This window comes from Gallus gallus, chromosome 15, assembly GCF_016699485.2.
Source record: "Gallus gallus isolate bGalGal1 chromosome 15, bGalGal1.mat.broiler.GRCg7b, whole genome shotgun sequence".
NCBI classification, from domain to species: domain Eukaryota; kingdom Metazoa; phylum Chordata; class Aves; order Galliformes; family Phasianidae; genus Gallus; species Gallus gallus.
This window is the reverse complement of record NC_052546.1, coordinates 6,037,523-6,055,877: the sequence shown is the minus strand read 5'-3', so window position 1 is coordinate 6,055,877 and position 18,355 is coordinate 6,037,523. Positions and strand designations below refer to the sequence as shown.

At 51.3% G+C, this 18,355-nt stretch overlaps 2 protein-coding genes across 3 annotated transcripts; one reads left to right on the top strand and one right to left on the bottom strand.

The window, feature by feature from the left end:
- The first annotated feature begins 2,716 nt into the window (after window positions 1-2,716).
- Window positions 2,717-6,728, top strand: MYL2 (myosin, light chain 2, regulatory, cardiac, slow). Its single transcript, NM_001271929.1, has 7 exons — window positions 2,717-2,782; window positions 3,730-3,819; window positions 4,220-4,295; window positions 4,992-5,096; window positions 5,809-5,884; window positions 5,965-6,013; window positions 6,474-6,728. The coding sequence occupies exons 1-7, from the start codon at window positions 2,780-2,782 to the stop codon at window positions 6,570-6,572; spliced, it is 498 nt and encodes a 165-aa protein (NP_001258858.1). The 5' UTR covers window positions 2,717-2,779; the 3' UTR covers window positions 6,573-6,728.
- A 214-nt stretch (window positions 6,729-6,942) lies between these two features.
- Window positions 6,943-13,508, bottom strand: CCDC63 (coiled-coil domain containing 63). Of its 2 annotated transcripts, none has more exons than XM_415165.8 (12): window positions 13,325-13,508; window positions 12,755-12,845; window positions 12,149-12,309; window positions 11,810-11,999; window positions 11,079-11,198; window positions 10,454-10,635; window positions 9,901-10,082; window positions 9,312-9,532; window positions 8,787-8,861; window positions 8,077-8,269; window positions 7,578-7,775; window positions 6,943-7,101 (listed from the first exon to the last, which is right to left on the bottom strand). In XM_415165.8, exons 2-12 carry the CDS (start codon window positions 12,767-12,769, stop codon window positions 6,986-6,988), a joined length of 1,653 nt encoding a protein of 550 aa, XP_415165.2. In that variant the 5' UTR covers window positions 12,770-12,845; window positions 13,325-13,508; the 3' UTR covers window positions 6,943-6,985. The 2 variants fall into 2 exon arrangements, with proteins under 2 accessions (XP_415165.2, XP_015131063.1); XM_015275577.4 differs by having other exon boundaries at window positions 12,149-12,306.
- Between the last annotated feature and the right edge of the window lie 4,847 nt (window positions 13,509-18,355).

The following is an 18,355-nucleotide window of genomic DNA, read 5'->3' as shown; positions in this document are numbered from 1 at the left end:
TGCCGCTCCTGTTGCCGCATCCTGTGCGCAGCACGGACACATCCCTACCGTGGGGACGGTGGCACCGTCCTCGCCCCTGTCACCTCCGTGTGCCATGGGAAGCACGGGGAAGTGTCATTCAACTCAGGTCGTCATCTTCACTGCTCCCTCCTGTGGCTAACGTTGGACAAGCGGTGGCCACCACCAGCTGCATGGAAATCTGTCTTTTCGACCTTTAATAAGCTCTCTCCCTTGAAAAGTAATCATTACCAATAAACAAATACAGCAGCCAGCGTATATAAGCATCACATTAAGCAGCTACACGCATTTGTTATATTTGATACAGCCTTGTTAACTGGAAAACCCTGGGTTTGGAATATGTATTGATTTCAGCAAACATATATTATTTTACTGTAAGTACCAACAGCCATTGTAGTTAATATACAACAGTTTAATTTAAAATGCATTAGTTTAATAAAAATGCATAATATAGAAGCGAATTGCATTAGCTCCAATAAAAAATTCAATTTCATAAATATTATCCAGTGTTAAAATGCATTGATTTCCCAGGAAAATGTATTGGTCAAAGGTAATTTACATTGGTTTGAATGGGAATGCACCAGCATGTATACATATGTATTAGGTTAGTCAAATGGATCTGATGGCAGAAAGAAAATGTTGGTTGGAGGAAAAGGTATGCAGAAGGAAAGCAGGTTGGCAGGGCAGGGGTGGGCTCTGAGATCCCCCAAATCAGCAGTTCTGGTGCTGGGGATCCCCATTATTGGCTGTGGGTACAAGTTGGGCTGAGGCACCTTGCAGAGAGCTGGGGTTAATCAAATGCTTTTGACTCCATTTTTTATTGAGCTCAAGAGGGGCCGTCCTATTAATTAGAAAGGCTTTTTCATGTCGAACACAGGCTCTTGGGCAGATAAGCAGGGACGGTGCTTGATTTTGCCATTGCACAGATAGGTGCATTATTCCCCGACACCCATTCATTCGCAGGCTGCAGCCACTTTCCAATGGCTCTTTTGTTCACTACAGAGCCCTCTCTATATATATCTATACGTATCCATATAGATATTTTGTCCTGGGTGTCGCTATGTCCCCAGCACCCACAGCAGGGGAGGGACCAACAAGCAGCTCCATCCCTGGATCAGACCCCGCTCCTCACTGCAGGGCAGGATCTGGCCCACGCAGCACAGAGGATGTCTGCCAGCGAGAAGTGCACAGCAGAGCAGATGCACCGTCTTACAAATGACAGCAGAACACGTGCAGCCATCTGCATCTCACCCCCAGCCGGATTGCTGGGGCTGTGCTCAGCCTTTTTGCATGCAGAAGTCCTTTCGAAGCCCCCACTCGGAGATGGGCACTCAGCAGGGACAGCCCAAAGTCTGACCTCTTCCAGGCTCCCCAAAACAATATAATTTGGGAATTCTCCCCAGCCCCGGGGCTGCCTCCTGTACTGCTCAGAATGGATGCACAGCCAGCAATGGGCAGCACCCAAGCGGCGCCAGCGGCTCCATGGGCGACCGGTCCCGTTAAACCACTGCACATCACTTCCCTGATGCTTATGGATTTTTCCTTAATGCCACAAATTAAGGTAATTGGGCTTGGCTGGCCGATGGATTCAGCTGGAGTTGGCAGGGGAGGGCCCGTGCTGTGATTGATCCCGGCCGTGCCCGCATGCCCTGGGCTGCTCCTCACCCTGCTCTGCTCATCTCCACTGTTTCCTCTGCCTTTTGGCTCAGACAGACCCCAGAAAACATCCCAGAATCCACCTCAGCCTTAACGTAAGCCTCATTCAGGCAAGGCTATGACTGCTGGAGTGGGGTGGAGGTGCGAGTGCCAGGGATCAACTGCGGCATTTGTGTCCTCTGGAAGAACAAGGGCAGTGTCCAGACAGAGCCCTGAGCTCTGGGATCCACTTTCAAGGCCCCTTTTGTTCCCAGCCGTGTCCCAGCTTTCCCTGCTCTCCTATCAGCCTCAGTATGCCTAAAAATACTGAAGGGAAAACACACGCAGACTCAACCCACCTGCAGCTGGGATAGGGGGAGCTAATGGCAGAGCCAGGGCTGAGCAAGTGCTTGGCTTAAGTGGGTGACAGCTGCCCCAGTGGGGGGTGATAGAGAGGATCTCTGTGCTGTGGGAGCTCAGCATCCACCCCCAGCCTCATCCAGCCCCTTTTGGATGGATTCTGGCTCTTGGACCATCACAAGTGATGGGTTCCCATTATATCCAGGGTTCCTCCTTCTCCAGCAGCCGAGCAGAGCCCAGTTGTCCCATGCAGAAGCTGCGGCGGGGCATGAAGGCTCCTAGAGATGCATGGCAAAACATCCCTGTCCCTTGGGTGTGGGGGAATGTAGGGCAGCTCCTCCATTGTGAAGGACGAGGGGGCACTTCTACCCTGAAGCAAAAGGGAGGCACTGCACAGTGACGTGGGGGCACAGTGTTGGGCCAGATAACCCCATTGCAGCCCAGCAGAGGGGAAGAGCACAGCCTCTGCCCACTCGAGTGACAGCTCGTGGGAGCTGCAGGGCCTCCTGGTGTGCTGCTAACCTTGAAAGCCTCTGTGTCTCGCATGTCACGTCGGCCAGTGACAACAGCAAGCTTACTGCAGATTAGAGGAGGAGAAAGTCAGAGACAAGAGGGTCGGGGGTGGCTGGTTTACCTATTACAGCCAAAAGTGGACATGGGGTTATTTTTAGCCTGGAATGGGGTGTATTTATTGTTTCAGCCCAGGGAGGCAGAGGGACTGCCTCTGAGATCCCTCCTGCAGCACCACCAGCACCTCTGCGAAGCCATGGTGAGTGCTGGGAGCCACAAGGGGGGCAGGCAGAGCCTGTGGCACTGCGTTCTCATTGGGATGGCATTAATGGGCAGAGAGCGAGGGAAGCTTCGGGGTCTGATGGCCAAGGGGTAAGCAGGGGTAAGCCCTACATTGGGGTGAGCTGGCGGGGAGCATCCCACAGGGACCGGTGGGGACAGGTGAGGGCAGAGAGGTGTCTCCTGTGTTGGTAGCACTCAGCAGAACTTCCTGATGGGGAGAGGTCATTTGGGGGCAAATGCTGTCTTTTTCTTATCCTTTCCCCCATGAAGACACGGAAAGGACAGTTCTGTCCCTGAAGCCCTCTGGCTGTGTTTCCTCTTGTTGGAATCCTAACTTTTGGAAGAGAAAAAGCTGTATGGATGCGTTGTGACCAAAAGTGAGGGCGTTTCTGGTTGATTCAAACCTCAGTGCAAGGAGACGGCATGTTTTAAAATATGCAAATGCATTAATTAGCACTATGTTCTTAGTGAGAGGCTCAGAGCAATAAGGAGACATCCAATGACCACAGCCTTATGTGTAATCCCAGCAGCGTGCTCCTGACCCTGACCCTGAGCAGATCTCAGCCTGGCCTCGACTGTTTTATCCACCGCAGCTGAGAAAGCAGAAATGGGAAATCCAGCTCCTTTCTGCTCCGACCTATTTGGCAAAATTCGTCAGGAAAGCAAAGGCAGAGCTGTACTCTGAGCAGAAATCTTAACGCTCCTCAACAGCTCAGAGTGCTGCATGTGCCCACAGGCCTGAGCAGCACATGGGGAACCTCCAGGCACCCAGGGACTGAGCAGGCACCGGCCCCATGCTGCCATGAAGGACTTATTGCTAAGCACTGCCATGAAGGACTTATGACTAAGCACAGGGTGGTTCAATGCTTTTATTCCACACCATAAAAAGACAGTAAGTGAGTGCTACATACTTGAACCCCGCAGGCACCCAAGAAAGCCAAGAAGAGGATTGAAGGTGCGAATTCCAATGTCTTCTCCATGTTCGAGCAGGCCCAGATCCAGGAATTCAAAGAGGTAGGTGGATTGCATAGAAACAACCGGGGGCCCTTGATGCAATGTGACCTTCAGCTTTTTTCCTCAGTGCTTTGAGAACGATGACAGCTGGCTTGCAATAAGAGGCAGAGTGCCCATTTTTTGAGTCGCTTTATTTTAAAAGTGAGAATAACAGCTTGGTGACATTGTTAAATACGGAGCTGCCTCAAAGCATCCTGTGAGCTTGCTCCCATGGTTGGAGGCTCGAGTTATCCTCCCAGTTTGATCTCATCTTGGTGTGAGAGGGCTTTGGGCAAGGCACAGCGTTGGGGTTGGGCTGCCATAGGAAGCCATCGCCCCACAGCATGGGTGAGGAGAACAGAAGCTTTGGCAAAGGCTGTTGGCTCTCCCTGAGCTCCCTGCCCTCCTCCTCTGCTTCCAGGCGTTCACCATCATGGATCAGAACCGAGACGGCTTCATCGACAAGGCAGACCTGAGAGATACATTTGCTGCACTCGGTGAGCCCCCATTTAGGAGCCTCTCCTCCCCAGCAGCTCTGACCATATTAGACCAACTAAGTGCAAAACCAGCTGTGAGTCCTCGTTTAGCCCAGCCCCAGTGGTTAACTGCATCTCATGCGTGTTTTGCTGAAAACCTGACCCCAAACCGTTTTTGTTAGTGTGGGGAATCAGAGCAACTCGCAGAGCAGTTGGTGTTTGACCCTGCAGGTACTAGACAGAACCTGCACCTGGATTACCCAGAGCCAAGTGCTCCCTTCGTTCTCTCTTGAATAAGCACCTGGATGCTCCCACCCTGCAGCATCCCTGAGTTTATGGGCATTGGGAGGATTTATGGGGCTCATGGGAAGCTGTGAAGCCACAGCTGGGCGCTCTCATCACTGAGACCAACACAAACTGGCAATGGGCCTGTCCTGGAGATCACCCAAACTCAGGTAAAAGGATGCAGGCTTTCAGACCTGTTCATTTCACCTGCATTATAGCCAGCTTCAGGTACAGCTCCCACTGTCCTCATCGTTACAGCAAAGACCTTGTCACCAGGTCCAGGAGAGCCCATAGTACTGCTATTTTTGCCCCAAAATATCTTCTAAAGAGCAGGCTAACCCCTAGGACAGTGGGGCAGAGGAATGAAGGAGTGCAGCTCAATCTCATGTTTGCAGCTGGTTGTGACATTCACCCAACACTGCTCTTTCTTAGGGCGCCTGAATGTGAAAAACGAGGAGATCGATGAGATGATCAAGGAGGCACCTGGCCCAATCAACTTCACTGTGTTCCTCACCATGTTTGGGGAGAAACTCAAGGGTAAGAGGGAACCCGGGGAGCAGGGCTGGACTTGGCAGGTGCTCACCTCACACCACCACCGTGTCCTGTCCCATATGGGGGGCCCACTCAGCTCCTGGGGCCTCCATTCACTAACGGTGAGATTCTGAGGGCCTGCAGACGTCAGATGGGAGCAGAGGAAATGCAGGCAGTGCTGACCATGGTGTGCAGAGCCCAGAAATGGAACAGAGTGGGTCTAAGCAAAGCTGGGTAGGAGCAAGTCTCTGTGCCCCAGCCATTCAAGACGAGCATCGTGCCGTGATGCTGCTGTCCCCACAGAAAGAGGGGACAGGAGATCCTGCAGTGCTCTGTGAGACTGTGACCCAGCTGCATCCCTTATCACTTATGCAAGCTCAGGCATGCAGCCTCCCCGCAGATCTCCTGGAGGCCTCACAGCCCCGGGGGCCTCCGCCTGGAGCTCTATAAATACACACAAAAGATTAGATATGCACTGAATGCCAGGGAGGAGGTGACACAGCCTGCTCTGTGGGCACACCACAACCCTACGTCTGCTCCTCTCCATGTCACCACGCATAGTGGCCAAAACGAGAGGGTTGAGGGGGGTCAGCATTCAGGCAGAATCCCCTCTCCCTCTAAATCCCACTGTATTTCGCAATGGGGTTGTGGGAAGCAGGAGGCTCCTCCTGGCTGCTTCTTCCACTGCTTCCAATGGTCATGGATGTGCTGCCCACAGGTGCTGATCCAGAGGAGACGATCCTGAACGCGTTCAAGGTGTTTGATCCGGAGGGCAAAGGGCTGAAATCTGCCTAGTGAGTGCAGGGGAACTTGAGGGGAGGGAAGGGTTTGCATTGAGGCCTCCCCACTACCCACCACATTCTCTCATTTGCAGCATCAAAGAAATGCTGATGACGCAGGGCGAGAGGTTTTCCCAGGAGGAGGTATGTGTTCCTGCCCCCTGCCCTCCATCCCTGCCCATTCCCACGGGTTGAACCTGCTGCTTTGGTACTGGGTCCTCTTGCCTCTCCCAGTGCTCAGCTTGGGGTCTCAGTTTCCTATTTAAAAGGGAATGGCAGAGCAGGCAAAGACAGATTTCCAAGAAACCAAGCAATGCCATCCTACCAGAGCCCCACTGGCCACCTCCCACCTCACAGCAGTTTTGCTGAGCAGGGCACAAGAGAACTGGGGCCTGGAGCTGGACCCAGTGAACCTGATGGGTCCCTTCCAACTGGGGATACTCTGTGATTCTTTGCCCCTCTTTATTCCCTTGGATCTGAATGGCTGCAGGATGGGGATGGGAGCACTAAAGCTTGTGCAAACCATCACTGCCTTGAGCCCCAGCTCCTGGCTGAGCCCTAAAGCCCTCCTGTGTCCCCCTTTCACCACGGCTCTGTCCTGCAGATCGATCAGATGTTTGCTGCCTTCCCTCCAGACGTCTCCGGCAACCTCGACTACAAAAACCTCGTCCACGTCATCACACACGGAGAGGAGAAGGACTAACCCATGGGGTTAGCACTGTGGGGTCACCTCTGTGTGGGTCACTCTGCAGGTCCCTTTGTCCCTCTCCCTGGAGCTGCAGAGCTGTTCTTCAACGGGATAACAGCCCAGAACAGCAGCCACACGCAATAAAGTGCATTTTGGTGAGAGGAAATCCGACTGCTGGTGTGTGAGCAGTGCTGGGGGGGGGTTGGCTGGATGCATCGATGTGGTGTGGTGTGATGCACTGACAGCTGAAAGGACACTGTGCCATCCCAGGGCAGCAGCTGTTGTCAGCAGCGGGCAAAGCCAAGCCGAAATATGACCTGCAGAGCTTTTGAAGCATTGCACTCCTTCCAGGAGACGGGACAACGGCTGTGCAGAGGCACAGAGGTTTGAGGACAGGTCTGTTTATTTAACTCAGCACCACCAGGCTGTCATGCCTTGATGTCATTCTTCCCCTTCTTGTCCGCTCTGGCAGCACTGCCTTGCTCCTTCTGGTACTTCGAGAGAAGCAGCTCACGCAGCTGAGCGTGGTCCAGCGGCACCTCAACTGCACAACAAAATGGCCGCCCTCTCACACACCTCGCCACATGGCCGCCATACCCGCCAGGGCGCCAGGAGGGCATTGCAGGTTGCCTGATGGCATGGTCCCTCCTTTCCCCCTCACACACTCTGTATGGGAACTGTTGAGTCCCTGCCTGAACCACTGATGGAGCACCTGGGGAAAGGACCCGGTCAGCCCTGGGAGCACAGGTGAAGGCAATTCAGCTGTGGGATAGGAAGGGGTAGAGCCTGGCTGCACCTCTTAGACCTCATTTAAGGGCTGACTGCCCCTGGGGAAGGATCTCTTTCTGGAGATCTCTTCTTGGTGGAGCTTTCCCCTGCAAACCTGGAGTCTTCTGATATGGGTAAGCAATCTTCTTCCCTTCCTTTATAGCACCTTCCTATCATGCTCATCCTTCCGTTGTTACCCCTCTGGTGAAACACCTTTCCCTGTCATATTGGTAGCAATTGCTGCACACTCACAAGCATCAGCAGCATCGTTGGTGCCTAGCAGGGCAGGAGGTGGTGGGCAGAGGTGGGACTGCTCCATGCCACGCAGGAGGCTGGTGCCACCCAGCAGAGGGTTGTCAAAGGACTGGGCTGTCAGTGAGCCATCGGCCTCCGTGTAGAGCAGGATTGACTCCATCAGCAGCAGCTCGTTGGTCTTCTTCTCCACCAGACCTGAGTGGGAAGGAGCACAGTGCCCACAAACATTCCCCAGCAAGGTTTCCCTCAGGTGGTGCCATCAGAGGGGTGTTCTCCTTAGAGATGGGGTCCCAAGGCTGGGCCAAGAGCCAAGATGGGGCCTGGGGGTGCATATATAGCCAGGTTGGCTCATGAGTTTGCATGGAATTTGACATCCCAAATTCACGCTCCTCAAGGGCATGATGGGTCAGGGAGACAAAAAAACAGATGAAAATTAAAAAGAGCAAGGGGAAGGGAGATAAAGAGGCACAGATCACATAGGACAACCACAACCCACCTAAGTACTGCATCAGATTCAGGTCTGTGATCTGTCCCTTGTCTCCAAGCTGCTCCCTGATCTTCGTAGCATCACAGTTGTTCTCTTTGAATAGGACTTCAATGGCAGATTTGAGCTGGCCAAGGACTTTGCTGCTTTCTTTGCATCTGTCTTCATAGTCATTGGCTTTCTCGGTGTTTTGACTGAGCTCTTCCTATCAGCAGAGGTTCTGAGAGGTGTCACAACTGCCCTCTGCTCTTTTCTCCCACCCCAGTGGATGCCATTTCCAGTTTCCAAACTGGAAACATCCTAGGAGGGGTTGTGTGGGGGGAAGGAGGGGGGAATCTATGAAGGAGATCTTACACTCTCCATGTTACAGAGAAGACCCCCAGGCTTTGGAAAACCAGGGCTGGCAGGAGCTCTGCCACCAAATCTGAGACCTTTTCTGTTCATACTTTTCCAGTCACTTGTCAGAGCAGTATTGTCATGACCAGACTTTCACTGAAAGGGCAATGAGGTCCTGGCAGTGCTGCCCAGAGCTGTGGGTGCCCCATCCCTGGAGGTGCCCAATGCCACGGATGGCCCTGGGCAGCCTGAGCTGGTAGAGGGCAGCCAGCCCATGGTAGGGGTGGGAATGGGGGATTTAAGGTCTCTTCCAACCCAATCGTTCTGTAATTCTATGGTAGGTCAGCACCCGCTATCTCTGCAGGTGGAAATCCCAGCCATCCTACCTCTAACTCCTTCAGGACGTGAAGGCTGCTGCTCTCTGTGTTCTCCTGGTCAGTCATGAAGAGAGCGATCTCATTCTGTGCAAACAGAAGCACATGGAGGGGACAGTGGCTACCTGTCCAACAGATGTGCACAGCAGAGCCTGGGGTCCATCCCCGTGCCCTGGGAGAAGGGACACCCCAACTGACCGCCCCTGGGGACCGCTCCTCAACAGGCAGCATTCCTTGTTCCAGCCAGCTCCGCACAGAGCCGAGGCAGCTCTTAAGCCTCCTGGAGCTCCTTCTTGTGCAATACTTTTGCTGGAAACACGGTGGCAGCATTGGGACACTTTTAGCTTTCAGCCGGCACCTTTCTGCATCTGGGAGCCGTATTTTTAGCTGCCCTTTGCTTTCCTCTAAGGTGGGCTGTAAGCCAGACCCTGGTGTAGGCAGAAATGCCGGGCACGTGAAGGAGGGAAAAAAACAACCCCAACCTGATGTGTTTTCTGCAGTAGCTATGGAGAGCCTGGGAGCAGGACTGCAACAGACCTGGAGGTTCTTGATCCTCTGCTGCAGCTTCTCCATCTCGCTGTTCAGCTCTGTGGCATAGCTGAAGTAGGCGAAGTTCTTCCCCTCCTTTTCAATGAAGCCATCCACAAGCTGGTTGATGTCCCCATTCTCTGCCAGCTCCAGCAGTCGCCTGTAGGTCACCTCCCGGCTCTCAAAGCTCTCCCCTTGGCTCCGCTTCATCCGCTGGGCTGCCTTCAAGGCTGGAGGGGAAGGCAGAGAGGCTGAGCCATGTGTATCTCTGCTGGCAGAGCTTCTGCCCATGGATGGGGAGATGGGGAGCTTGGATTAGAATAGATACAGTACTGCCTAGAAATTAGGCAAGGAGGCCACAATCTGCGTGGGAATGGGCAAACACAACAGGACTTAAGGAGTCATAGGTGCACATAGAAACCACTTCCCTGCTTCCCCTTCCCTCCTTCTGCACCAGGGGCACTCCAAGACAGTGTTCCTAGCCCCAGACTGTGCCTTTAGGCTGCAGCATTCCAAACTGCTGCGAGCAGCCTCCTTGCTGACCCTGCAGACTCCTGGTTTGCAGCCTCAGCTGCAGGTGATTTCTTGTATGTGATACCTTCCTTCTTTTTGGCCTGTTCCTCCAATTCGGAGCGATCTGTATATTTGGCAAGCACAAAGGTTTTCAGCTTGTTCTCCTGGTCACGGATCCGTTCCCGCTCCTGCATCTCAATGTTGTACTGGGCAGTGTTTTGTCTGTGCCTTTCATTCATGGCTGAAATCCTTGCCAGAAACTCTACCCTGCACACAGAGAGTTGCATCATGTATAGGTGGAAAGAAGTGCAGGTAGAAGGATTTGTATTCTTGTAGCCAGGTTATATAGGACCAGGGCTGGCCTCTGCTCCAAGTTCTTGTGTAAGGTCAGGTGGGACTCAGAGCAGAGACAGCTCCATGGGGTAATTCACCCCATCCTGAGCAATATCTGGGGTAGGTGGAATAAGTGACACCCTGGAAGTACCAGTCTCTTCAGGGACCAGGCATCAAACCCTTAGATAGCACCAGCCCTAGGCAGAAGCAGTGAATCCTCTCTCAGGAATTATAATAGGTTTCTCTTTACATTGACAACAATTGCCCTCAGTGCTGACCTACAGAAGACTCAGGGAGCCTCATACCGCTGCTTGCGTGCCTGCGTGGCCTGCTCTATGGCAGTGTCCATCCTCCTTTTCTGCTGGGCCAGGTGCTTATGGAGCTTTGAGTAGAAGTTGTCCAAAGTGGCTTTCTGAATTCGAAGGTTTTCGATCTCTTCTTGGAGCTTATTATTGGTGGTCAGGATGGTATCGAAGCGCACAGTGACCTGGGGAGAGGGAAGTAAAAGGGCTCTGCCTGGTACAGAATCTCTGCTGAAAGACATTGACCAGGGCTAGGACAAACACAGAGAAAGAGATGGCAGGTCCTGTATCCCCTGTTCTCATTGCAAATCATGTGAGGCTATGCCATCATAACAGAGACCTGATGTTGACACTGTTCAAGGTAAAGTGGCTCTGGGCAGCTCAGTTTTATCACTAAACAGGTGCAGACCTTCAGGCTGCTTGGCATGGAACAAGTGCTGCATTTGGGTCACCAAGCTTGAAGGAGCTTTTGAGATACTCTGGTCGCAGTGAGGCCAGGGGGTGAGCTGAGTCCTTTGTGCAGCTTGTAAGAACCAAATGCATCTGCGCTGTTGCCATTAGTACTGATCAAAAAGCATTTTGTACAGGCCACAACTTGGCCCCAAAACTCTGTAGAATGTTTGCTTACGTTGTTCAGATGCAGCTCCAGTGTCTGAGTCCGGTCTTGCAGCCATTTGCTGCAGTTTGCTTGCTTCACTTTCGTTGTTATCACGTTTTCCCTCTCAACCTTCTTTTGCAGCTCTAGGATCTGCACAGAGAATTAAAAAAAGTATAATCTCCACCCCTACATTCTGGACTTTTGTCAGAACACAACCAAAGAAAATACCCTCTGTTGACCTGTACTACAGCAACCGTGTCCTTAATGAGCTCACAGTTATAGAAGCATCTTTGAATCCCAAAGGATCCCATTCTGCACACTCAGAAACATAAACTGTAACAAGAAATTCTTTATGTTCACATCAAGGAAAAGCAGCTGTGTCTGGAGAGGAATTCAGTAGGTGCTGAACTCAGCAGCACTCTGTGTAGGGTGGAACAGGCAATGAGGATGGATTTTTTTGGTAGCTGTCCCCACATGAGCTCTGCAAATAAGTGGGGGGGAAAAAATGCTTGGCAGAACAGGGGAGCTGACAGTGGAAACAAATCCACAAGAAGCATGAAGTAGTTGCAGAACACTGAGGCTGGTGGGAGTGTTGTGATAGCCAGGAGATCCTGAGGTCCTAACTGAAAGCTACCCCAGCTATGGAGCTCCTGTTATGGGGCCATTATGGACAGTTTGCAGCACCTCTAGCAGCTGCTGGTCACCCATGACTCTGCTCTGCCGTACCATGCTGAGCCAGGGAGTGGTTCAGATGCTCTCACCTCATTGTCCAGCTCAGACACCAGGGCTTTTCTGTCTCTAATCAGACAATCGTACTGATCCTTGGTCTGCAGAAGGCATTTCAGCTCCATGCAGATTCTGTCATCATGAATCATATTTCTCAGGGACCTGATCTTGCTCAGCAATAATGACATCTCTTTGTGTTCTTGCTTCAGTGACTGGATTTCTTTTCTGCAGAGGTAGAATGACAAATGACATGAAGCACATCCCTCCTGCAGGGCTGGGATAGGTCCTTGTCCCATCCCACTGCTAAGGTCCCCAGGATGTTTTGGCATAGAGGGAATTTCCAAGCCCATGGAGCCCAGTGAAGCTGCACTCACTCCTGAGTTTGCATTTGTTGCCTCATGCTGGCACCAGAAGATTTTCTCTTCTCCACAGCTATCTGGAGCTGTTTCTGCAGCCTGTAGAACTCCAACTGAGCCTGCCTTTCTGTCACAGGGAAGTCTGAGGGCATGTGCATCGAACTGGACCCTCTCAGCTGCTGCAGAAAGGGAAAGTTTGGTCACTTTGGAAAGTACAAGGAATGGTTTGTTTGGACTCAGGGTTAAAGCCATCCTCACCTTCAGTTTTTTAACACATACGCAGCTACTCATCACAATCTCCATTGCTTCACTGCCACCTAAGATACCTGTCAGTATCCCAAACACTGAGCCAGGCAAGCAAGTCACGAGTTCTCCCCATGCAAGTCTTGGCCCCGACCAATGCTGACAACTGATGTATTGGTCTCCCTCAGCATCCAAATCTGAGAGTACGGCCCCATGCCTGATGCAGAGGATGGGATCAGCCCCTACAGTCACCCAGCACCTTGCTAAGAGGCAGAGGCAGGAAGTCTGGCCCTGTCCAGATCACACCATGGCATTTAGCTCTGTAGGTTGCATCCTGTCTCCACTGGGAAGTCCAGGCTGGAATATTGCTTCAGTTTTTACCTTTGAGCCCTTCATTTTTCCTGTCTGTCTTCACTGTTCACTCTGCAGAGACCTCGGGATGAGAGGAGAAAGCCTTCCTGGGGAGGACCACCTGTTTTCAAAGGGGAGAAATGAAATCTGGTGACAGGGTTGGGGTGATGCTGGCACAGAGGTCACAGCTACACTGTCCTGCCCAGCCCCAAGTACCCGCTTGCATGCTTGGCACATGAAGTATCTGCCACAGATGGCTGCATGATGAATAAAAGGAGAGCATTTGTTGTGATGTCATCACCAAACGCTCTCCTCTCACTGAGTTTATAAGTAGGGGGAGAACAGATGGTTCCAGCTCTTCCATCCTGCTTGGTACCTGGGTTTCCATAGAAATCCCAGCAAGGCCAGGCCCCCTCATGCCAGCAGGAAGAGCCCCAGAGGAGTGCATTGGAAAAATCACATGTGGGCATCACATTCATTGGGAGTGCTTCACCCCATGGGGCTGCAGCTGGGGAGGGTACGAAGGCTGATCCTGAAGCCTGCAGCCCCCAGCATCCATGGATGTCTCCCTGTCCCCTTGATACTGATGTCACTGCTTACCCTGCTGCAGGGCACTGCCGTTCTTCTCTGGCAAGGCAATGGGGCTGCTGCTTTCCCAAGGAAAATCCTGTTTCCAGTGGGAAGTGTGGGAAGGATGAGACCCAGAAAGGAGCAGGGAGGGCCAACAACTGGTCCTAAGCCTCCTGGAACCCGGTCCTGGGCAACACAAAACTGGTGCCGGGCCGGTTGCCATGGCAGCATCTCTGCACCACAACATGGATGGGGACCATATGGGAACCATACCAGGATTTATGATTTGGAAACCACCCCTGGAAAGCTCCCTGAAGCCTGTGCTGTGACATCCTTCTGGTGGTGGGTGCACAACAGGTATAAACCCTCATGGTACCTGTTCCCATTTCTGTCTGCAGACTTTGATTCTATCCTGAGATCCCCAAGGGCAGAAGCATGAGATAACGTTGGAGGTTGCAGCACAGTGCTGGGTCCTGCAGCCCTGGTGTTGCTCACTCAGCTCTGGGATGAGGATGGGCAAAGGGCGTCTGCATCCCACTGTGCACAACTGCATCCACGTGGATAGTTCAAGGCAACAAGCAAAATCCCCAGGTGGCTCATGGCTCTTGTGTCTGTGCCTCCCTATTATCCTGGAGGCTTTGATGAGCTAACAAGCCAGCCACCGAGTTCCAGGCTACTTCCAGATAGGATCCGTGGATGCATTTAATTGGAAATGACTTTCATGGAAGAGAGCAGATTGTGGCTGGTTTCCCTAGGCTTGGACTAGTCCAGCCTCAGAACACACCCCATATCATCCATCTTTGTGTTCCTTCTGCATGGACCAATTGTTCAGCTGTGAACAAGTGAGTAAATTAAACTACTGAGGAGGGATCTGATTTGGTAGAGTCCGTGTCTGTCACACTCATTGTGGAAGCATTTATTTTACTAAAGGGAACTGTTTTCACCCAAACAATGCTCCTCTGTCAGACTGCTTTGAGTGAGTGAGGCTTCATTGTCTAATGGACCTTCGGCTGGGGCTGAGCAGAATGGCAATCAGAGCGGGATGGGATCATCTGTAACAACAGATTCTAATAATCTTCTAGAAGAAATAGGAAAAAAAAGTAAGTTTTGGTGCAGTTTTCACTTTAACCCACCTTCCCTGACTCAATAGACACATTTAGCACTGACTGACATGGAGAAATTATTTCTTCAGCTGAAGATTGGGGGTTTAATTAAAACTGCTTGAACTGTTCTAAGGGCCATATTCTGAGCTGTGCAGCCAGTGTAAATCCTCCCTGAGTTCAGCAGTATTTACACGGGTTTCATTATTTCACCTGGGCTGGTTAAAAAGTGGCTGCAGGAGCAGCCAGACCAGGATGGGTCCCATCTGACCTCACCCACCTGTGAGCGTCCCCCAAATGTCAGTGCAAATCTCTGGGGTGAGCTGGAGAATCAGGCCCACATTTTCATGCAAATGTAATATATTCATGTTACTTAATCCCTATTTATAACAAATCCAGAACTTAATTCTACTTAACCCGTCTTCGGTGTTTGACACATGAAATCGGTGAGTCAGAGGGCTATATATGGAACTGTCAAAACTTTCTCTTCCCCCCCCCCCTCTAAAAGCCTGGATTAAATCACAACCAAACTCCCGTCAGCTCCAGCAGCACCACTGGGAGGACTGGGAAGGTGCTGGTGAGAAGCAGTGATGGGGAACTGCCAGCTCAGCCCAAGGTCTGAGGACAGAAGCAGACAGAACAGGCTCTGAATTCAGTCACACATGGTGCATCATTGCCAAAGGGGCACTGGCACAGGCTGCCCAGGGAAGTGGCAGAGTCACTGTCCTTGGAGGCGTTCAAGGTGTTGTTTCAGCATCTGAAATAACAGCACAAGCATCTGATACTATTTTCCTTGCTTGACACTCAAAACAGAAAAAAAGGAGAGCCAAACATGCCAGGCACTCTAAAAGTGCACTTTTCATGCTGGTAGTTTACAGTATAAGAATAACGAGCGCATCTCCATCATTAGAGATGACAAAACAGTGTAGCTTTCACCTCTCAGGAGGTTTTTCCAGGCTGCGATGGCAGCAGGATGGGATGGAGATGCCTCTGCATGGGCACATGACTCCAGATTTGAAGGGTAATTGCTGTTAAGTGAGGGGAGAGCTGGCTGCTGGCTGCACAGCTGGAATTGCTCGTCACTCCAAGGAAACAGTCATCATCATTTCCTGCAGATGGGTTTCTTCTGAATTGCTGACATCGAGTGAAATGTGGCTTCCAACAGCGAATTGGCTCCTTTGTGGCACTGCTTAGTGTTTTTTTTTAAAGGGTTGTTATGGGGTTGGGTTCCCTGAGACTTGACTTTGGGAAAGCAAAACTCTACTGCAGGTTCAGCCCCTCAGCAGAGCCTAAAAGCAGGGATTTGCTCCCTCATCTCTTCTGGCTTACTGATGTCTCTGCTTGCACCGGGTTCATCGTGCTGAATTACTGCTCCAAGGCTGCAGGGGGGAAAAATGGAACTGAAATAGCTGTGGATACACTGCCTGAACCTGCTCTGTCTGAAAGCAAGGAAAGACCTCCGAAAATTTCACTGGCTTAGGTCAAACCTGCCTCACATCGAACTGTTTCAGAGGGGTGCAGCCATTTTACAACCCAAAACCAAAGCAGGAGGCAGCCTCGCTCGGGGATGGAACGCCCAGTGCAATAGCCCTGAAACTCTGCTTTAGAAGATCTATTTCCAATTAATCACTGCTGATTGCTGTCCCATGCAGTGTTTGTGATAAGGACTAAGAACACCTCATTAGTTGAGAGCGCTCAGGAAGTGGCTCTGGGCAACTGAGAATTTGTCTACGTAACATCACCCAGGGAAACTAGTTTGAAATTACATTTAAAGGCAATTAATTAAACTGCTGTATGATTGTTCTGCACCATCTGCACGCAGTTTATCTTATTTCACTTTTTTCTTCCCAAATTAAATGAAGGCCACTTTATTGCTGAGTACAGCATGGGTGTGGGAGGAAATGGTCCTGGGTGCAGCAAGGAGTGCAGGACAGACAGAGGGATCCTGCCTGGAGGATCTGCATGCTGCTCTTGCCTCATGTAGTGCTTTCATGAACAGAACCAGACCCCTGGGAGCTCTTTCTGTGCCCCAGATCGTGGCTTTATGGCAGAATCCCAATGGCAATCCCAATGGCAACCTCAGCATGAGGAAGGAAGCCATGTATGTGCACTGTCTCTACTTCTGACTCGGTGATATGAAATATCTTTTAAGCAGGGACAAGGCATAAGCGCACAGCGCAGATTTAGGACATGTCTCCCAGTAATTATTCACTCCTGGCCCTTCCATTTTTCTGAGCAGAGTCTCAGAGTGGTGCATGCCGAGAATAGCCACTTTCCCAGCCTGCCTCTGGCTCCTCGGCCCTTCCCTGAAGCAGGAACAGATTGTTCTGAACACGCTGGTCCCTGTGCCATTTGTACAAGCTGGCTGGTTTTGCTGTTTATTGCCACTCACTCAGCAATGATCTTTTACAAGCTTGAAGCCGTTGGCTGTCTCCTCTCTGCTGCTCCATGCCCCATGCTGCACATCCAAGGCATTACGAGGGACATCATTTTGGTAACAGACAGTTGTTACTCAAGAGTTTAATTAAATGAAAGCTTTAAAAAGTAAATCCCAAGGGTTCAGGCTGTATATTTCTTTTCACAGTTCAAATCTGGAGTGACTCCCAAGGAAATGTAGAAGTGACACTTACTGAAGTAGAGTTACAGTGATTCCTGCAGGGTGCTGTGCTCTGAGTTAGCACACATCGATGGGACAAGTTCAATGCAAGCTGCATGGCTTGGAGCTGGGTTGGAAGACAGCATGTTTGCTATGCTATTGCTTTGTGGTAAATCTTGTCCAACCCCATCTCCCATCAAACATAAGAACCCCAAGGTGTCATTCATAGAATAATAGAATCATGGAATGATGAGGGCTGGAAAAGACCGTTAAAGTCACCAAGTCCAACCCAAACCCACCCCCACTATGCCCACCAACCATATCCCTCTCTGGATATCTCCACAGTTCTTGAACACCTCCAAGGATGGTGACCCTACCACCTCCCTGGGCAGCTATGCCAATGCATTAACACCCTTTTGGAGAAGAATTTTTCCTAATATTCAACTTCCTTCTTCACCTCTGGATTTTCATGTCCCAGAAAGCCCCAGTGTGGCCCATGTCAGCATTTTATTGCCACGCTCAGGACCCAAAGAGGTGCTGATCTCTTGGTGCTGGGTCAGGAGCTGCCCTCCCTTGTGCTGGGCTTGGGGTGTTGTAGCAGTCCTGGTGTAGAACCAAGAGGGACCAGAATTTATTCCTGCTTCTGCTCAGAAGGAGGATGAGTCCGCATGGTTCCTGGTGTTTCATAGGTACCAGACACAGGAGGGAGCATCCTTCCAGCACAGTGGGAGCACAGAGACAAAGCCCAGTGTCACCATCACCACTGGGGCAGAAGGAGCCATCCAACCACCCGCGCTCCAGCACAGAGCTGACTGTGTGGGAGCAGATAGCTCTGCTCAGAGCTAACAAGGGGATGACATTCCTCGAGGAAAATGAAACAGCTCAGCCGGATGAGACATTGCTCTCTGGGATTTTTTTGTTAGGAACAGTGGCTGGAATTTTCCTCTTGGTGACACTGACACAAACCGTTCTCCTTTAGGGCAGGAGGGAATATGGCCTGCTGATATTCTATGCCAAGCTTAGATCGGGGTAATGATAGGCTGCGCAGGTTTCTATAGTTTCTTAGGTCACTTTCAGAACATGAATTAATTGTGACAACGCAGCTGCAAGGAAATGGGGGTTTTATTTTGCCTGCTTTACAGACAGGGACACTGAGACATGGGACATAAACATGAAACAAGAGAAAACAGGCGACAGAGGCTGAGAGTGAGCCCCGGGCCCCAGAATCCTTCTCCCTTCCTCACCATGCTGCCGAGCAGTCCTTCCCACACAACGCATTCGGTAGCATCATTTCGTACCAGCCCAAAATGTAACTTGGTTTTATATTTAGCTGCTGGGTTCTGTAAAGGGATGTTATATAACAGC